Here is a 21461-nt window from a genome sequence, read left to right on the forward strand (position 1 = left end):
TGTGCATCTGGTCGGGACACACTCCACTTATACTCACAGACCTTTAGCTCTGCTTCAAATACGTCCTTTTAATTATTGGACAATTTGTTGTTTTTCTTGCAGACTAACTTTTGTATACTTAGCTCCATGTTTGGTGTCAAAATGTCGATGTAGATTGTACCGACCCTGCCTCCTAACACAAAAAACATACAGTTTTTTCTCCTCAAAGCACAAACTTGTATTCACCTTCACCTTTCTTCCTCCATACTTCCATGCCAACAATTTTCCTCTTCATGAACATTTTGTGATGATTACTTGCAAATATTTCTCAGTTCCACTTGCTGGGAAAATCTCATTAGTTTATTGTCAGTGCAAATATTAAAGCAGTATAGACTTATTGTAAAATGACAGTCATGACTTTTAATTTACCTTCTCGCGGGCCACATAAAATGACGTGGCGGGCCGCATTTCGCCCCCGGGCCTTGAGTTTGACACATGTGGTCTATGGTTTCCACAAGTGCTATAGGCTTATAAATTAAATGTATGATAAATATTATGTTTTGTAGTACAGATGTTGCTCTTGTTCAGTTGTGCGTGGCCATAGCGCTTCTGCGCACAACATTTTCTCATTTTTTGAATGAACCAGGAGTTGAAACATCCGGTCATTTCCGCAGTTATAAATAGACGTGTGCTTTTCGTGGGAGTAGAGTAGATGACACGCTTGTGCCAGAGATTTCAGTAAACGCTCTCTCGCTGTGTCATGGCACATGATTGACAGTGGAGGAGGTGGGAGCGTGTCAGAGCCACAGCCCGCCCCTTCTTCCTCCCACTTCCCTTTGCTTCAGGCGTCAGTGACGTACAGCCAGAAAGAAAGCGGGACCTGCCCTCCCGTCGCCATTTTTCGGTCTCGTACTCGCACTTTTGGTTGCTCGTGTGAGTGGAGACCAGTTAAACTCTATCGTGAGCGCTTTGTATAGTCGGTAATCGAGCGGCGTGCGTAATAATGCGCACGGATGTGTTGGGTTAAACGCCTGAGATGCGCGCGTTGAAGGCAAGTCCCTGCCGTGAAATCATTTTTTGTGTGAAGACGTGTTGCGGGCCGCCATTTTTGCTGTGCTGCCTCAAAAGTCTGCTCTGACTCAAGGAAGGGGATTGTACGCTGTGTTTCCATCAATATTTCCTCACCCAAAGACAAAGCGATACAAAGTAACCACTTGATTTCCTATTCGCAGCTCGTGAGGGTCCGTTAGCGGCTTTGGTGAGCGCTAGAAGAAGGAGCCACTTTCCATTCGCTTTACAGACTGCTGGAGTTAAACGAGTTTTTCTCGGAACGCGGAAAAGGGGAAGCTTCATTGATCAGTTGTTGCCTTGGTCTGCACATTGCCATCTTTTGCTGTTTGCCGAGTTTCCTTTCAAACTTACAGTCCGACATTCACTGTTGCGTAAAAGTGGCACACTATGATCCAAAGTTGGCCCAGGCTAGTCGCAGCCTGTTTGTGAAGCACCGGGTTGCTGCTGTTGGTAAATTCTGATATCAACCAGGGTGTTTGAAGTTGGCAGCAGCTCCTGCGCCCAATACGCAGGGAAATATCACAGGACTACGCATGCCCTGCCCTGCGTTACCCAGTTTGAAACACCACACATTTTAAATTATTTTTCAGACTCTGCTCTTATCTGGATATTACCATATCTTCGCTAGAAATGTCGCGGTTTGATTCGTCGGATCGACCCTCCTGGTATTTTGGACCTGTGTCCAGACAAGAGGCACAGAACAGACTACAGGGGCAGAAGCATGGCATGTTTCTAGTGCGAGACTCGTCTACGTGCCCCGGCGACTACGTGCTGTCAGTATCTGAGAACTGTAAAGTGTCTCACTACATTATCAACTCCCTTTCCAGCCAAAGGTTTAAAATAGGCGACCAAGAGTTTGAAAATCTACCTGCTCTACTAGAATTCTACAAAATTCATTTTCTGGACACGACCACGTTGATAGAGCCAGCTCCAAGGTAAGGATATGCTACGCCCCTGAACTCTGGCCTGTGTTGAGCTGTGTAGACTACTGATTGAGTAACCTGAGCCACACTGACTACAGACATATGTAAAGCTACAAGTTCCATGGACACATAATTGTTGCTGTTACATTACATGTAAAGGGTTTGTGTATGCCATGAGGCCGCAGTGTCTGATGTGTTGTTGACATTGTCACCAGCAAATGATGAATGTGTAAGACTTTGTTGGCATAATGTTATTGACAGTAGTGTATAGGTGCTAAGTCACTCTTCATGTTCAACTCTAAATTGCATTTCCTATGTCCAAAGGTACCCAAGCACAGTAACAGGACCCATCCAGTCTATTGGTGGACCAGAGGATAACCAGGAGTATGTGCGGACTCTATATGACTTCACTGGTAGTGATGCAGAGGACCTTCCCTTCAAAAGGGGTGAAATTTTGGTCATTCTGGAGAAGCCAGAGGAGCAGTGGTGGAGCGCTAAGAACAAAGATGGCCGTGTTGGCATGATTCCTGTGCCATATGTAGAGAAAGTGGTACGACCTTCACCCTTGCCTGGCCAGCCCTCACATGGATCACGTAACTCCAACAGTTACGGAATCCCCGAGCCATCCAACTCCCTGGTCCATGCATACGCTCAGCCCCAGACACCTTCTCCTCTGCCAGGCACACCTGGACCAGTCATCACCCCGCTCCCATCTCTGCAGAACGGCCCCGTCATGGCTAAGGCCATCCAGAAACGAGTACCCTGTGCCTATGATAAAACAGCACTTGCTTTGGAGGTATTGTATTTGATAGTTCAGAGAGTTTTCAACAATGCATCATGTGCTAGATTTCTATAAAATCTGTAAAACATTCGATCCCTATCAACAGGTTTCAGAATAACAGGACAGTGGCTATAGAGATTATCAATTTAAAACAAAATATGAAATGTATATCTATATATTACCCTAAGATCCTGATCTCTTTACAATGCATTGTTCATTCACGCTACAGTCGACAGTGGTAAGTTACTTCTGGAGCCTCACCTGGGCTAGACTGGAGTGACCTGCTCATGGTTTGATAAATGCTCGACTCTGCCACTACACTAAAATGGCTTTGCTTGCACAGGAAGTAGCTCAAAATACAATCCACAGAATAAAGTTGTGTTTAACTAGTTAGTGTTGTCATGGATGGATGTTGTGTTGGACAATGCAGTGTCCAGTTTTAACCATCTAACATGATTTATCTACTGTGAGCACTAGTCTCATTAGCAGGGTAGAGCTGCTCTTACTGTGGTCGTGGTAAAATCTTGCAGAGTAATGCAGGTCTGTGCGGCTGTGGGCTCATGTTGAAACATGTAAGGTAATGCATTTATATACTGGGACCACATGGTGCTCACTCTAATACTGACTTGTGGCTGAGTACTTTCAGAAGAGTGCAACATCTGTCAGTTTTTTTTTTTTTTGTAATATTAGGATCATTTCGCAACATAAATTAGAACAAACCTCATTAAGTGTCAGTGGTGCTGTTTTTTGAGCATTTGTCAACTATGGAGATCTGTCAGTGCTTGGACAAGACACCCCACCCACCCACCTTGAAGTGTGAAGCCACCCATATCACAATCTAATGACGTATAAATATTGTGGCTGTGTTATTGGTAAGCCTGTCCTGAGTAGCATATTATTTGAAAATTGTATTGTGGCTAGGTGTTCAGTTAGCTGTAGTTGGTATAGAATCATTTTGTTTAAGTTTGGGCTCTACATTGCAAGTCTGGTAACTGCTAAAGGTTAACTTTGGGTCTGTCCTATTAGTCTTGCACCAATATTTATGAAGCTTGCCTTTTGTAAAAATTGTGTTAAAGGCTTGTAGGTTGTGTATTCCTCAATGTGCCTGAAAGTTGAAACCATGTTGTGAAAATGAAGTGGAGGATAGTGGCTTCAATCATGACTTGTTCTTTCTAATCCTGTATACAGAGCATATGGCTTAAACGGATTGGGGTCACTTTCAGTGCTACAAAAGCTTTGGAATCAAAGTCTGTTCTTTAAAAATGCAGGCAGAATCGTTTCCATTTCCTATTTTTCTACTAAATGTATTTATTCTTTTTTACATTTTTGTAGAATACACAAAAAAATGCTATTTTCTAACAAGAATTGTTTGATTATGACTAAACACTTTTTTGACACATTTTTTGTTAAAGGTGCGCTAGTGGCGGAGGACCTGAATCTGGTAGTCTTTGCAGATCTTATGTTACCAAGAATGTTCCACAGTGTGGAATTAATCTATCTTGTATTTTGCAATTACAGGTGTTTTTATGGCTCAAAAAAATATGCATTCTTTAATTGTTTCTTGGCTGGTTTTATTTTGTTTTAAAGTGGAGCAAAACACCTCAACCCCTCCCACAACCACATTTCAAATAGAGCTGCCAATCTGGGCAGTACCTGGAGGACCAGAGAGGAGGGGGGAAAGGAGGAGTGGGCAATGCTATTAAATGCTATCAAAACAGAGTTTAGTAGCAAAAACTCTTGTGTTTATTTCCACTTTAATAACTTCTTTGGTTCTATGCTACATATTTGCCAGCTTTTGGATGTAGACTCCCTAGTGACTCACCATATTGTGCTCTCCCGCTCACAGGTGGGTGACATCGTGAAGGTGACGCGGATGAACATCAACGGCCAATGGGAGGGTGAGGTGAACGGGCGAAGGGGGTTGTTCCCCTTCACCCACGTCAAAATCCTTGACCCACAGAACCCTGACGAGAGTGACTGAATTCAGACACATGTCCTCCCCGTGAAGCACCCGATCCCCGCTGGCCCCCGCTCCACCTCGTCCCGCCCACTGTCACCATGGATACGCGCTTGCCATGCTAAGGGGCTGCTGTGCCATGACCTTCCTCTTGTTGCCTGGCGTCGCGAGGCTTTCAGACTGTTTACAGCTTTGGGGCATTGGATCCAAACTCATTTATGGTTCCACTCTCTACTCCTCTTTCTGATTTGTTTGAATTTGTGTCCCATTGAGTTCTCATTCTCTGGGCATACGAGTGACTGTAAAGTGTAAGTGCATGTGTGCGTATTCACTATAGATAATTACAACATCACATTACAACTTGTCTGTTTTGGTTTTTTTTCTTTGATTTTTTTTTTTTTTTGTTTTGTTCTCAGCATCTGTTACATTAAAATACTTAAGCACCTGGCTACATATAGAGATATTATAATAAATGCATGTTTTTGTATCTGCCTTGGCTATCTCTACACAATTGTGAATGTTTATATATTTATGGGTTTCAGCTTCTTGTTATATGCATTTTAAGGACCCATTCAAAATATACAATATTTTGTTTGAAATTGTTAAGCACTATGGCAACAGTCCTAATTTATCATCATTTTGAAAAATAGAAGAAACTCCAGCATAAATTGGAGCTTTCTAGACATCCATTATGGCAGTGGAATAATATTAGGAGAAGGTTAATTAACATACAAAATAATAGTAATTGTATGTGTCTAAATGGAGTAATACTTGCTGTTGATACTGATAGTGGTGTAAACTGAATAATTATGCACCAATGTATGTTATTTTACTAGAAATCTATCCTATTTATTGCTATGGGCTAACTACTAAACACAAGGCTTGAATTGAAACGTGTTTTAAAAATACCTGTATGTGTAGCCGGGCTCAGAGAGAACTAGTGCGGTATTTCAAATGGGGTAAATATCCTATTTCCATGCATTGACAATATGGAGCTAGTGTCTAGTATCTAGTGTCATTTCTCCATAAACTCACTGTTGAATCAGACAGAGGTTATCACCTTTTTTTTTTTTTAATGTGTATGTGTGGTGTGACTGGCATGAACCCATTACGGTAACACTTTCTAATAACTACCTTCATTTCACCAACACTTAATTCTAAGGCAGAACGATTTGGGGAAAAAATATGAATTGCGGTTTTTCAGACAAGCTTTGCGTTTGCAATTAAATTTGCGATTTATGTTTTAATAATGGGATCTTGTTCAAAGTTCACATTGAAACATGTCCAGAAGATTTGACAGAAAGGCTGAAATATGAACTGACAAATACATGTTTGTACAAATCTAAACTACTGGGTTAGCCATTTTTATGACTATAAGACTGTTTGTGGAAAACATGATAGTACTTCAACAATTCCAGCTTTTACTATTTGCTAATTGCGTCCATTGCAGCCCTACTCGATTCATAAAGACCAAATCATTTAGTAAAATTTATTCAGGCTTAGTAACGTATTAATACCTTAACTCCTAACCCCTTAAGTAGTTACTAAGCCTGAATCATTCTTATTAAACTATTGTTTTGTTATGAATTAAGTCTTTCTTAATGCTTTATTGAGTCTGTAAATAGTGTAGTTATTATAAAGTGTTGCTCACATACTTTTTTGACCTCACAATCCTCTTCTACAACTTGATTTTGTCTGATTACACTTTGAAAAAAGCAACAACCGCCATTAGTGATTTTACCTTTAGTTTTACTTGTGCCACATGATCAATTTGTGTATTTTATTTCTGAAACGGAGAAGCCTTAGGGGTCATTTGCATGTATATTGGGTACCTCCTACACAGAAATGGACATTGCTTTGAGATTAGCAGGTTTTGGTGCCAACAGAGCCAAGCAAAGGCAGGAGATACATTTTAATACCTTCAATAGGAGTGCAAAGCTAGCAAAACAACTGCAACGGCGTTTGCTAGCACTCACAGAATACACAACGCAAGCTAAAACCGCAAAGTGAGGATTCGTGAACCGGGTTAGACAAAAAATATCCAATCAATGGCTTTTTTTTTTTCCACCAAGATGCAATTTTTAGTGCATGCAATCCCCTGTTTTTCTTTTCTCATTGTGATGTGTGATTGTGGTTGTTTTATTCCTTACACTTGTGTTTTAAAGTAAGCAAGTGGAAGATTTTGACTGCCTCTTAACCACTTGTTTTCGGAGAGTTAAGGAGCGCTTGATTCGTGCTACTTTTCAACCTTGTGTTCAAATCCTGACAACCCCGCCTTTCGTTTGGTGATAATGTGTTGTTTTGACCCGGACAGCGAGCAGTTGTCAGTCCAGTGAAAGCGAATGACAGAAGTGCGTTTAAGGTGACATTTTGTAAAGGGAAAATGCCTGCTGGGTGCCTATGTGCATGACCTCTTGGCTAGGGAGATCGCTCTTCTTGGCCAAAATGCTGCTTAATGTCATTGTATTCTATGAAATTAATGTTTTTTTTCCTCGTGTAACACCTCTCAGTCTGTAAAATGAACAGCATTGGGTTCTCCTCAATACAAGTCGACTAATTAAGCAATAGATTGTTATTATCTGGAGGTGAACTTGCTTTGTCATGCTTCAAAGTTTGTTTTATAATGGCATTAACAGTATTACTGTGCTCTTGCTCATTCTAGGAAAGCCTGTCTTTTACTTAAAGGGCCTATATTATGCAAAATTGACTCCTGTGAGCTTTTAGCCGTGTTAGAATGCTGTTACCTCATCAAAAACATACCCTGATTTGTGTTTTGTTTATCCTGCATTACTGCGCTGTCTACATCTCCAAAGCTTAAAATGCTCTGTTCCACCTTGTGATGTCATTGATTAGTAGTTTTCAAGTTAACCGTTATTTTTAGCCTCAATTAAACTGCTTTACTCTGCACTACACTCCAATAACCATAAGTTGTTGCTCTGTTTTTTTAACATTTGTACAGTCGAGATTGCCATAGAAAGTCAACAATATCCTTTGATCTTCTGGTGTCCTTTAAACGAGGCCGTAGATTCAAAGTTTTGCAATTCCAGGGCTGCAATTTTTCTAATGATTCTAGTGAAGGCGTACAGAGTTTAAAAACACAGTGGAGCACTTCCTGTATTATCACATGACAAGGTGGAACCAACTGTTTTTAGCAGAACTCAGCCTAAATATGGATGATTTGTGTGTTAAACATGCGTGAAAGAAGCAAAACACAACTTCAGTAATGTTTTTGATGAGGAAACATTACATAGATCAAAAATTAGCATAATATAGGCCCAGAATTGAAAATCGTGCCTTTTATTTTCTTATACCATTTAAACATGTGTTAATATTTTCCATGGTTAACACCTGTGCTGGTATTGACCCTTTATGTACAGAACAAGTAAATAAAGTTTATGTCTACTTCTTTAGCCCGACCTCCTGCATGTTTTTGTGTGGCGTCTAGGGTTTGGAAAAGTATCGGAAATCATAAAGATATTAAGCGATATCAAAACTAGTATCTAATTTACAGCACAGAACTGAACCTTTCCTGAATAGCTTTAGAAGTATAAGACCACACAGAGTAGTATATGTCCATGAAACTCTATGGAACCTATCTGGACAAATTGTTACTATCATCATGGTATCAGATCTAGTCCTTAGTATTGAAATTGAGTTTGAAATTTGTATTTTTTTGTGACCAAACTAGTAGCGTCTGGGCTTATTTTATCTGGAACATTTGTCTTGGTCTCATTTCTGACAGTTCTAGTTCTGACTCGGACTGCGCCCAGGAGAAAGGAAGCAATTAATGAATTTTAATGAAGTTCTAATAAAAGAACGTCAGCTGACCTCCAGATGGGACAAGTAAGTTTTCAAGGGCAGTGGCTCACATGGCCCCTCCACCTGAATGTGATTTAATCTGCGCCAAAGATGAGCTAAACCCTGTAGATTGTAATGAATTATGTAACATTTGTTATACAGTCATAAAGAAAAATGGATTTTGCTAAACTATGACAATTCTACAGTACAGTAGAGTAGCAAAAATAATATTACTGAAGTAGAAGTACAAAGTGGTGGCAAGGCAAGTTTATTTGTATAACACAATTTGTACACAAACTAATTCAAAGTGTTTTACAGAATAACAAAAACATTAAAATGACAATACAACAAATCAAAACATAAAAAATTACAAATAATCAAAATTAAGTCCTGACTCTGGGCACCAGCAGGAGGCCAGATCCTGAAGTCCTCAGAGTGTGAGATGGTTCATATGTACAAAAACAGAGCTGCTTTAAAGTCTATTCTGAGTCACAGGAAGCCAGTGCAGAGACCTGAGCACAGGACTTATGTCCTCGTAGTTCCTGGTTCTACTCAGGACCCGAGCAGCAGTGTTCTGGATGTACTGCAGCTGTGTTAAGGCTCGTTTGGAGAGGCCAGTGAGCAGGCCATTACAGTAGTCTAACCTACTGGAGACAAATCATGGATAAGTCTCTCTAAGTCTGGCTTTGACAGTATAACTTTAATTTCTGCAATGTTTTAGATGGTAAAGAGCTGCAGATGTTATTGACTTGATGTGGCTGTTAAAGTTCAAGTCTGAGTCCAGACCTTCATATCAAGTTCTAGATTGATATGAAGGTTTTAGAGAAAGACACTGGAGGTGACTGCTGACACTTTCTCTATTTCTGTGGGTCAAAGATGATGACTTCAATCTTGTCTGAGTTTAGTTGGAGAAAGCTGTTTTGCATCCACACACTGATCTGTTGGATGCAGTGAATCCACTGGTCCATATTCACCTGCTGCAGTGAGACATAGATCTGAGTGTCTCTGCATAGTTATTACTGCGTATTAACTGGCCGCATATAGAGATTGAGCAATGGGGGTGGCCCAAGTACTCAAGTAAAAGTAAAAGTTTTTTGGGAAAACTACTACTCAAAGTGAGAAACTTCAAGGATGTAACATCTGATTTACAATTAGAAAAATGTAATTTGAAGGGCAGAATATTAAGTAATGCACAAAATCTGGTATTTTCAAAGGATAGAAACAAAAATGAGAACAACTAAAGCATATCTGTAGGAGCAGTGCAAGAAACACAATGTTCAAATTATTTAATATTGTCAACAGAAAGCTTTTATAGTTTGTACACTTACACACAGTGAGAACAGCAGCCAAAACTTTTACTCAAGTACTCAAGTACTGTTACTTCAATACAAAATATTACTGACAAAGGTTTAAAAGTATGCTGCTAAAAAAGTTACAGTAAAAGTACTGTAATCTCTAAGTCGTCCAGTTATGATCCATGGTAAAAAAAAAAACCCAAAACAAACCAAAATCGATCAGCTGGTCAAAAGTTTTAGAATGAAGACGTTTCGTTGCTCATCCAAGCCACTTCTTCAATTCTGGTCAGATTACTGGTGGATGCTGCCTTATATCTATCTGAAAGGAGGAACTAACTACACTGAAACTAACACACCTATTTGTTTATGGTTTCTGTTTGTTAGCCAGGTCTATTGAAGTATATAAGTGTGAACTGTGCCTGAGTCATATTTTGCATAATTGGTGAGGTCCATAATGGGAACTCTCGGCACTGTCCACCTGCAATCTGATCAGAACTGAAGAAGCCTCTTGCATGAGTGTCCTCACTCTAAAACGTTTGTCCAGTTGGCAAAATTGAATTTTTCTTGTACCATACTCAAGTGAATGTAACGAGTACTACCCACCTCTGATGAGAAGGGAAAATATTTGAAATAATCATGACCAACTCTGATAAAAATAAACAACAAAATTAATAAACTATTTTTGTTGACAGATCCACCATTGTTTAATAGAAATGCCACAGGCATGTAATTGTTGCAAATTAACCCATTTGTGGTTAAGGATTTCAGTCTGCGCATTTTTTTTAACCATTATCTGATTAAAATTGTACAGAAAACATACTAACGACATAATATAATTAATTTGAATTCAAATAATTGTTTTATTTTGATTTCTGTGGGTTATTTCTGTGTGTCTTCAGTGCTCCTTCAGGTGGTACTTGGACAGCTCTTCTATGTGAGTTCATTTTATTCACTTTTTGTCCACCTTTGGATAATTTCTTGTCTAGAAGTACAATGGAAATGACATAGTCCACTTTTAGACGTGGTTTAGCCATAGATTAGACCTGGAATAGTTCTGTTATATACTTGATTTAGATTTGGTAATAGTCTGAAAGTCAAATCTTTTCTGTAGTGGTACTGGGTTATTTTGAATTGAATGATGTCTGTGTTTGGAGACAGTGGCCTGGATATCTTGCATACAACACTTAAAGTGCCTTGTGTGTAGAGGAATTCAACTTCTCTTTTCAGTGCAAATGTGAGTATGATTTACATACAAGACACGAAGGTCTTATAATTACACAACTTGAAACCATGCATATGTATTGCATGCTTTTCTGATGTAAATTAACTTCTGCAATTTGACTTGATGAGTATATTTATTTCGCCCAACTCAATGTGTTAATCTCAGCCATAGACTATGGTCTCAGCAAGATTTGAATTCTTTTTCTTCAGCATTTCTATTGTATTCAATGTGGCAGTGGCTCTCAAACTTTCCACAGCAAGTACCACCAAAGAAAAGATCTGGCTTTCCGAGTACCACTACACCTAAAACAAGTATGTAACAGAACTATTCTAGGTCTAATCTAGGGCTAAACCAGGTCTAAAGGTGGACTAGATAATTTTCACTGTAGTTACACACAAGAAATTATCCAAAGGAGGACACAAAAATGGATAAAATGAACTCCCATACAGAAGAGAAACACTGCTATATGGCATACACCTTTATATGAATTCATATCTTAATACTTAAAATAAAAATGAAATGAGTTGAATAAATACATTTGAAATTAAGTTTATTTTCAAATCCACACCTTCATATTTGGGTCATCATACTACATTTTCAAACACAATTTTGATACAAAGGAATATACTCAATAGAGATTCTGATACCATGATGATAATAAAAACACAATAGAATGTCATTTTCAGTATTAAATCATAGTACTTTCTTTTATATTCCCATGTTGCTCTGTGTCTGCGTAATCCCTCAGTCGTCCAGGTAGGTTCCATAGTGGTCCATGGACGTGTACTAGTCTATGTGATTTTATAATTGTTCTCATGCAGCTCAGTGTAAAGCTTTTAAGGAAAGGTTCATTTCTATCCTGTGCATGTGACTTTTTCTTTATCTTGTTTCAATAGGTTTAGCATCGATTAATATCCAGTTTTTGATACTTTTGACAACCCTACATGCCCTCAGATGGCTTTAACCATCTTTACATTCTATCACTCTGCTCTGGATTGGGTGGCTGCAGTTGGAATGATAGCCATGAATCAAAGCTCGTCTGACCTCTCCTCGGGCCACAGTGCCTCTCAGTTTTGGCCACAGTCGATGGAAGCCTCCCCATAGTCCATTAGCGTCACTGCCCTGAGCTTGAACAAAACAGACCCATATAGTGGCTGTAGTGCATTCAACACGGGGCCAAAACAATGACAATGTAAGTAGAAAATATAGCTCCATTTTTCATGTCAACCTCTGTACCGTTTTGCGACAGCTCTTCCGCAGTCGTGCTCTTAAGCCAGACATTGAATCAACATAGCATCTGTTGAGCTGTCAGGGGCTTTCTCATTGTACATCAGCACTAAGAGTACGTTTAGCCCAGATACATATTTTGATAAGGTTTTTAAGATAGATTTCTGTACTTTCAAAGCAAGCACCTGAGGTCACCAGAGTACCAAAATAAAAACCTTTCAGTCGTATGCACAGGTAAACAGAACCGTTTTGAGCTTGGATTTAAACATTGTCAAAGTAGAGGTCTGTCTCACATCTTCAGGAAGACTGTCCCAGGTTTTAGCTGCATAAAACTGAAACACTGATTCCCCATGTTTAGTCCTGACTCTGAGTGTGATCTGCATAGTTGTGGTAGGACACATTATTGCTGCGTATTAACTGGCCTAATTGCAGCATGTAGAGATTGAACAACAGGGGTCCCAGGATTGACCCTTGGGGCACCCCACAGGTCAGGGACATTTTATCTGAGCATACATGTAATTCACAAAATAAGATAGATGGGTTTAATTCAATATTATAGAACCCTTCAGGTGAAGCAATACAATTTCCATGGAGAGTAGCAGGTGACAGACCCCACTAGAAAGGTTGCATAGTGTAGCTTTAACAGTTTTGTTTTTTTGTTGTTGTTTTTTTCCTATGAGTTATTCCTACTGTGTTTTCAAAGTCTAGCTTGGTATAACTTGTATGTTAAATTATATATTATAGGAACCCATTTATCCACGACTGGGAGTGGCCCAAAGACTACAGACCTTTTGGCCCTTTATGCTAAGAAGTATAAACTTTAAATACATTTCAATTCCACTTCTGAAAATGTGTAAAATGCTGGTAAATGGTTGCATTTTTATACAACACTTTTCCAAGTAAAGCACTTTACATCGAGGAACCACTCACTTATTTATACACACATTCATACACCAATGTACAGGGACACTGGGGGCGAGGAGGGTTGAGTGTCTTGCCCAAGGACACAACAGCAGCATTCATCTGTCGGAGGTGGAATCGCACCTTCAGCCAATGATGTTGATGTCGAAAACAGGATTTGAAACTCCAACCTCCGGGTCAATGGACAAACACTACACCAACTGAGATATTGTCGCCTATAAATGTTAAATAATAACAACCAATACATTTGAACTATTCTGTTCCAAATCTTTAACAAACCAAGGTAACTATATTTTATAATCCCTGTTTAAATGTAAGTCCATTCACCTCTGTTTTATAATTCAGATCGTCTTCTTTCACGTATTCTTAGCTGGTGGACATTGTGACCTTAATATGGAGAGGCCATGACAGAATGCACAAAGCTAGTAGAATCACAACTCGGGCACGCTAATTGACCCCATCTGTGCTCTGCAGTTCATTTATTTCGTGGTGAAGTAAGAAGAATGGAGAATTAGCCAAGGAGCTAATCCAGATAACCCACGCTACCCGCAGAACGCCTCAGGGTCAAAACGTGCAGTGAGTGGGATGTCATTCATACAGAAATAGATTGTGTTCACATAATATCATTCATTCTAATCTGCCAATCTTGTTAAAATAATCTTTTAATAATAATCTTTTTTTTCCAACAGAGAAGAATTTATAACATTTACCATGTAGCATTTATTTATTTATTTATTTGAAGGACAGTGTGCAGATACATTAAAAAGGTGGCTGCACCAGATTTAGCAAAATGCTAATTTCCATGTGTAGTCCTTGGTGTCACAAACATTAAAAACAAAACAATTCACCTGCTTGTTGCCAAGGAGATGTTTTTCAAGTTAGCAATCTCCCGGGAGAAAAGCGGGGGATGCCACTAGGCCAAGTTATAAGTCAGATCTGTGGAGAGGCAGCCCTCATACTAAGAATGCATGTTTTTCAAGGTATAATAATATAAGGTATAATGCAATAAAAGCACATGTAGTTTAATAAATGCACAAAGTTTAATGCCATACTGTGTACAAATCCAGGCAAAGTACAAGTACTGTCCTAGTACAGGGCTGGGCAAGTTTTTGAGGCACGGGCCAGGATATACATTTGTAAATACAGTATTACACTGGAGATTTGGCCTGTAACATGTGGAAAAGCATGAATATGCAAGGCTCATTGTACAGATTGTTTTCCAAATGCATTCTTTTAAAAACTCGCCTTCAGAGAAAGGCTTGCTAGCTTTTGCCAATTTGAATGTCAGCAAAAAAACTTACCTTGGTACTTTGATCGGACTTCTGTGAAAAAACAATCAGCGCTCACTATTCACTTTTCTTTTCTTTGATAAGATCATTTTTGCAGAAGGGCTGATAAGAGAATAAGAAAGTAATACAAGGTTGATGTAGCTGAACTGCACCATAATTTGGTCATGTTCGGCGGGCAGGATTAATAAGCCCAATGGCCCATATGTGGCCCCTGGGCTGTAGTTTGCCCACCCCTGCCCTAGTAGTTTCTAGTTGTTATTTCTTTTGAGAGGATAGTACTTGTGGTAAAACAGTCAAGGTGTGTTTTGTGAGAAGTTAAAAATAAAAACTTAAAAATTTGCAGGAATAGTGCTGAGTTCTAAAAAAGTGTCCCTTTCACCTATGTATATCATCAACACACAGAATTCCATCCAACATTTTACAGACAAATTATGTACAAGGGAGACAATTTTCTGACCTTTTAAACATTAATTGAACAAAGGCGTTGTCATATATTTTTATCTGTCAAATCATAACTTTGCTTTGACCTTTGACCCCTAACAGTTATGGAATTACCTCTACTTATATCACTTGTGCAGCCAGTAAGTCGAATGATAAACTTTCCCAAAATGGTAAAACCTTTTATTTTAATTTTATTATTATTATTATTTATTTTTTATTTTTTGTAAAATTTTAAATATTTATGTTTACTATGTTTTAATGAAATGAGTAGTCTTGTCGAATCTGCTGTTTGTACTTTAACCTAGTTGCTATTCCTGTTAGCAACTAGCAGTTCTGTGTGCACATTAGTGTCGTTGTCGTGCTACATGCTAAGAATATGCTTTAGCTGTCTGCTCCCTTTAGGCTTCTTATGTCCCAGATCTCTCTCTCACTGGTTAAAGATTTAAAAGCACAGACGTTCGCTGCCTTCTGCCGAGGAGACTGTGCCAGACGGATGCTGACTACACACTGATTGTCTGACTGTCAACACAGTGTCAGGTCAGACTCGCTCTCCTCTCTCCTCTCATGTTCTAATTCTTTCTCATGTACTGGAAATGTAATGACTGCACACTTCCTCTTTAACATCAGATACGGATGAGGTCACACATGTTTACCAGATGAAGCCTAGTAGCTCTTTATGTATAAATAAATATGCTCCTGTAGTGGTAGATTTAGTCAGTATGTACATGATCATTGTTTAAAGTAACTGTATGTAGCCTGCGGTGTTGAGGTTTTAAAAAAGGAACTACAGTCACAACTGAACCTCGGTTGTCAGTGCCTTACTCTGCATCTAGAGGACAAATATAGTTTTTCTCATTTTTAGTTTACAGACAGGCCATGCCTCATGTGACAGCTCAGATTAATGATTGGCTGTCGGTGCTGGGGTTTAGGTAGTGAGAATTCAGATCAGAGAGAGTCCTTTTAGGTTGGAACTGGCAACCCAAATGAGGGGCTTATGTGAGGCTCGTTCTGCTTTTTGACGGATAATCATTTTGAGAACCAAAGTTATAACAGAAACAAGCAAGCAGCAACTGTATTTGAACTGAACATGTCTACTTCATATCTCTTATAAGTCAGGGCATGTTTTTGAACATATGATTCCATTAATTGCAAATTCTAGGTAAACATTGTTTTACAGAAAATTATTGTGAAACATTGCTGCTAGCTAATAATTGATGTTATTTCAACATTGCTCACTTTCATACTAATTGTATGTGTAGCTTTGATTGTTATAGGCACATTATAGGCTGCAATAATAATACTGTTAATGCTTAATAATTGTAATATCACTATAACCACCCTTTCCACATCATACAAACAAACAAAAGAGATACATTTGACTATTGTTTGAGGTATTGTATTGTTTAAGTTTAGAAAATTCATATTGAGTATTTAATAAGAAAAAATGAAAAAAAAAAATAAATTTACTGAATGAGGGAAACAGTCTCTTTGAATTTACAACACCAAGGTATGATTTATTGTCTCCATTTATTTTCAATGACCATGAACATTACAGTAACAGAAATGTCATTGTATTACACTGCACAATGAGCACTTACAAACATCACTATAAAACATAAAACTTTGTTATACATTTGTGCTAAAAAACATACAATCTGGTTTTTACATATTTGTACACAAAATTCCTCTTTAATTTTCTCAAAGTCTTTCAAAGAGTCCAAGAGCTTTTTTTCTTTGTCTTTCCCAGATTACCAGCAAGTGTAGGAGAAGAGAGGGTGCTGGCTCCAGTCAGCTGTGTTGCTGTAGGCGTACGGGTGGTGGTATGGGTGCTGTGGGGCCGTGTACTCTGCAGTGGCGAGGGGGTGAACTGTCGGCTGCTCCTGAGCTGGTTCAGCTTCGCTGGTGGGGAAAGGGTATCGGCCATATTCAAGAGATCTGTAAAGAAAATGGGAAAAACTGGGTTATTCAGTGTATGAATTTTACCATACACAATTCTGATTTGAGTATATATAATATAATCAATTATATAATATAATTTTCATTTTTAGAATCAGAATCAGAAGAAGTTTTATTGTCAACATAGTAAGACCAAATAAAAGGCATATACTAAGATGTTTGAATAATATTTTACTAAAATTAGGTCAATTATGGAAAAAAAGTACTACAGTATTATAAATTTGGGTTGTAACTGACTATTATTTGATTTTTTTTTTCCTGTCAAAAGTTGCCTATAGAGGGACAATACTAGTTGTAAGTAGTTAGCGATGTACTGTTTAATATGTTTTAAAAGCCACTGTAGATTAGATTTGTGGCTTGGTTCCACAGTAGAGTTGTCAAAAGTATTGAAAATCACATACAAATCAAATACTGAAACTAGTATTGAAACTAGATACTCATTAGAGCAGGTTTCAATACTAAAAAAGTCACATTCACAGGACAGAAATGAATCTTTCCAGCTTTAGAATGATCCTGAAACTAGTAGAAGACCGTATAGACTAGTAAACGTCCATGGACCATTATGGAACCTACCCGGGCGATTACACATATAAGACCTCACGATGATATAAAAGAAAGTACTATTGTTTAATGCTGAAAATTTCTGACTAGAGAATCTGTATAGAGAATGAAGTCTATTCATTAGTATCAAGATCAAGTTTTTTTTTTGTAATTGATTTGAGCAACAAGGGTAACCATTATTGGTAGTAGTTGCAAAGGTAATAATGGTTACCCTTGCAACTACTTACTAAGTAGTACTTACTTTACTATTTATTATGTTGTCTGTCCAACTCTGTTTATTTTAATGTAGATTTTTCTGTGCTGTCTCTCACCTGTAAGAATTATATGGCAGTGACGCAGGCACCATCTGCTCCTCACAGCTATAGTCATACTCCATGTCCAGAGGCTCGGCGTGTAGCCTGTCTGATGCGTCCTGCTCTGGGGGCCAAGCTGAGAAGTGAGGGCCTTTCTGAGACTGCTCTGTGGAGGTAAGGCCCTTCTCTGTGTGTAATCGCATCTTTTGCAGACCTGGGGGAGAAATGACAACTGTTAAAAAACTGGACAGAGAAAGGCCGATGAGTATGTACTGATTTTGATGCAATGTATTGGTGGTTGTGGTACTTACTTTGTGGGCTTTCATGTGAAGGTTTCGGTACTTTTTTGGCAGAAGGACTTCCAGATGGGCTGCCTTGTGCACGGCATCTAGAAAATTAAAAAGAAAACATTGGAATTCTGCATACGAGTGGGCAATGTTGACGAAAGTAAACTCAAGTCTTTTTCATGCAGTGTTCATGCAGTGTTCCTGACACTGTTCGGGCTATATTTTGTAGTCAATTAAAGTCTAAGTTGGGGTTAAGTATCAGCCAAATGGGTTTAAGCATGAGCCAAATGTGAAATTACCCATAAAAGTAGTATTTTTGTTGTAATATCACTTTGTACCCTCATTAACTTTTACAATTTTTATATTTTATATACTATTTTTGCAGATTTATTTAATAAAAAATATACTTGTCATTCACGTTTTTCATACCTTCACAACAGCATTCGCATTTTTTGTATAGTTTCTACCCATCCCTATTTGTACCCATACTTCACTAGTGACCAAAATACACATGTTAAATAGCGTCTATGTTCTTCCCACAATCCTTACCTCTTGTGTGAATGGGTGCCTCCTTCTCTGAACCCTTTGGCAAATGGGTTGTGATCTATCTTGAGTTTGGTGATCTTAGGGTTTTGGTACGCTGTGACTGCGGTGAACGTCGTTTCAGGGAAGGAGAAGGTCTGGAACGGCCCCCATCTGACTGTGTACAGACTGTCAGCTTGGACCACATGGAACCGTGGGTAGTAGCGGTGCATGGAGTGGAGAATAATCTAAAAGGTGAAAAAAAATATACATATATGAGCAACATGCAACAGAAGTAACACATTTGATGGGTGTGAAAATGATGCGTACATGTCCGTGCTGATCCAGTGTGTTGTTTGTCAATTTCAGTTTGAGAAAAGAGAGAGATTGCTTCAACCAGTGGCTTCCCGGAGCAGGGGAGTCGGGATGCACGTATGTCCTGCAGGGGGGCTGGGGCTCGGCCTTTCCGGCAACTTCCCACTGTTCCTTCTTCCACTATGGAGAGACATAGAATGGTTGGTTAGTTCACAGTACAATAATATAGTATCATTAAAGTGCATATGACATGTTTCTAATTATGAAATGGTTTGATGGGATTGTAGCTGTGGTAAATATTAAGCATAATTTCTTTCTTATTTGTTTGTGGGAAATAGTTAAGAGGAAAAATATAAAAATACAGGAAGTAGCGCCGAGTTCCAATGTCATCAACACTGAAAATTCCATCCAAAATGCAAGGACAATTTACACACAAGGAAGTTTTTTTTTTGGGCAGTTTAAACGGAATGTATTTAGTCTAATCAAAACCATAGTGCAAGTTTTGTTCCTTGTTTACAATAAGGTTGCTATGTAACAGTTATGGAATTACCTCTTATCACTCACTGTTGCTAAAGTCCAACCAGGAAGTAAAACTAACTTCTCCAAAATTATAAAACTAGCAAAACCAGTCACATGCACTTTAAATTATACTTTGTTTACACTGCTAGCATTGCACTGTCTGGATCACCCTATTTCCATTCATTGCATGGCTGCATTGTTACCAGGCGCGTGCTAAAAGCTTTGACCAAATGGGCCGTTTGAATGTATGGACGACTGGCTGCTCCTGGTTTAATGATTGCAAATGAGCCGGGATGCTAATTTAGATGCTAATTGATTGGGCCCCCAGCCGTGAGTGCACAAACAGGAAGCAGCGAAAGACTTTGAAATGTGGCCCCCTGCTGACCAAAGTGGACCAACCAGTGTCTGGCTACTGTCTGTTGATTATAAAGCGTTGTGTTCTGAATAAGCAAAGCAATAGAACTGGGTCTGATTCTGAATTAACTTACCTTGTACTTGTAGCCGTCCACGGGGATCATATCCACCATGATGACATAGTTAGCAAAAGGCTGAAGGCCGGAGAGGCTGACACTGCAGTGAGGGAACATCCTCCTAAACAGGAAAATAAATGTTATAATGGAAGTTGAAATATGTTACTAGAACTTGAGGATGTCATAATTTAGTGAGTGCGGGGGCATATATAACTTTATGGGAGATTCACTGTTGTTGTTACTTGCCACATTAATCTTATGGTTTACATTTCTTTCAACTGACAAATGAGTTAGAAGACACTGAACAGTTTTTGTTGGTTTCTGGCCTTCTGGTTTATGGTTCATACAGAGAAATATACCATAAACCAGATCAACAAATCCACACATATTCCACCAGAATGCATATTTTTTTTATATGTTACCTTCCATGTTTGGTGATAATCATCTCAGTTCCGACGTTATGAAATGACTTCCATAGATCCGAATTCTCCAAGTTAATCCGGATGCTGCTGTGCTGGAAGCCCTCACCGGTTGGAGGGGTCCTTCGCACGCTCATATTAGACACAGAGTCTGTAAAAAGAATCCAGTTTGTTTGTTAGATGAGCCAAAACAATGACAATGCCAACACATTTTTCCATTAAGTATCTTACCAGCAGCATGCATTTTCCAAGTATTCAACTGTTTTTTTTTTTCTTGTAGTAGAGATTTAGAGGTGAAGTGCTGCTATAAAAATCGAAAGTGAACTGTGAGATGTGCCCTGGACCCCTGACTCTAAAAAGACCCCATCGCTGAACTTGATTGGCCATTGCAGTGAGGAGGAGGCAGGTCTAAGCCACTAGGGGGGCAGGTAGTCATCCAGACAGACATCGGGGCCCAGGTGAGAATTTACCTGATGGCTGGCCTTTGTAGTGTTTTGTTTCTAAGTGTAGTCTACAAACTGCAGTGTGTGGATTGTGTGTAGATGTGGGCTCATTACATACAGACAGCTGAAAAAGACATGCTTTATCTCACGTTGGCATTCTATAGTGGGAAAGTAACAACACGTTTTGCACATAATATGTTAAGATATTTCTTAAGCTTATTCCATCTACACAAGCACTAGTTGTAATGATTTCAAGTTGTTTTTTTTTAATGGAACTGAATAGCATTTGTTTACAATATGCCCTTTCTTATTGGTCTTTTTCACTCTAGAATGTGACGATACCATAACCCCAGATGGAGGGCAAGAGGCAGTTTTCCCTATTGACTACATTGTACTTTGCCATGAAACCTGTATTAAATATTATTGGCTCATGAAATGGTACGATGTCATCTGAATCCCAGCAATAAACTGTACTTCAATACGTCATTATGATTAAAAGAAGAAAATAATTGTGATTAAACTATTTAAAAAAGTTGTGTTTGCCCCAGGGAAATATGAAATAATGGGATATTTGAGGCTAAAAATGTTGGGACGCACTGGGCTAATGTATCACATCAGTTAAATTCACGAGATGACAAATTGCACACTAAACTTAGCAGGCTTACCAACGGAGTATTGATAGTGATTAAATTAGTATATAGGCAGTAGTTTATCTGTAAGCAAAGTTATAATATTGTTTGTTAAACCAGTGAAAATCCCAGACTCCACAGAT

The 21461-nt window shown here is 38.8% G+C and overlaps 2 protein-coding genes across 2 annotated transcripts; one reads left to right on the forward strand and one right to left on the reverse strand.

Annotated features, from left to right (window-relative positions):
* The first annotated feature begins 684 nt into the window (after positions 1–684).
* On the forward strand, positions 685–8121 carry crkl (v-crk avian sarcoma virus CT10 oncogene homolog-like). Its single transcript, XM_033975925.2, has 3 exons — positions 685–1985; positions 2298–2769; positions 4601–8121. Exons 1-3 carry the CDS (start codon positions 1681–1683, stop codon positions 4733–4735), a joined length of 912 nt encoding a protein of 303 aa, XP_033831816.1. The 5' UTR covers positions 685–1680; the 3' UTR covers positions 4736–8121.
* An 8531-nt stretch (positions 8122–16652) lies between these two features.
* LOC117379212 (T-box-containing protein TBX6L-like) lies at positions 16653–20490 on the reverse strand. The gene is made up of 8 exons (XM_033975891.1): positions 20478–20490; positions 20250–20397; positions 19846–19948; positions 18854–19018; positions 18551–18771; positions 18026–18102; positions 17733–17928; positions 16653–16839 (listed from the first exon to the last, which is right to left on the reverse strand). Exons 1-8 carry the CDS (start codon positions 20488–20490, stop codon positions 16653–16655), a joined length of 1110 nt encoding a protein of 369 aa, XP_033831782.1.
* Between the last annotated feature and the right edge of the window lie 971 nt (positions 20491–21461).

The sequence above is a fragment of the Periophthalmus magnuspinnatus genome, chromosome 12, assembly GCF_009829125.3.
Source record: "Periophthalmus magnuspinnatus isolate fPerMag1 chromosome 12, fPerMag1.2.pri, whole genome shotgun sequence".
In the NCBI taxonomy this organism is placed as follows: Eukaryota; Metazoa; Chordata; class Actinopteri; order Gobiiformes; family Gobiidae; genus Periophthalmus; species Periophthalmus magnuspinnatus.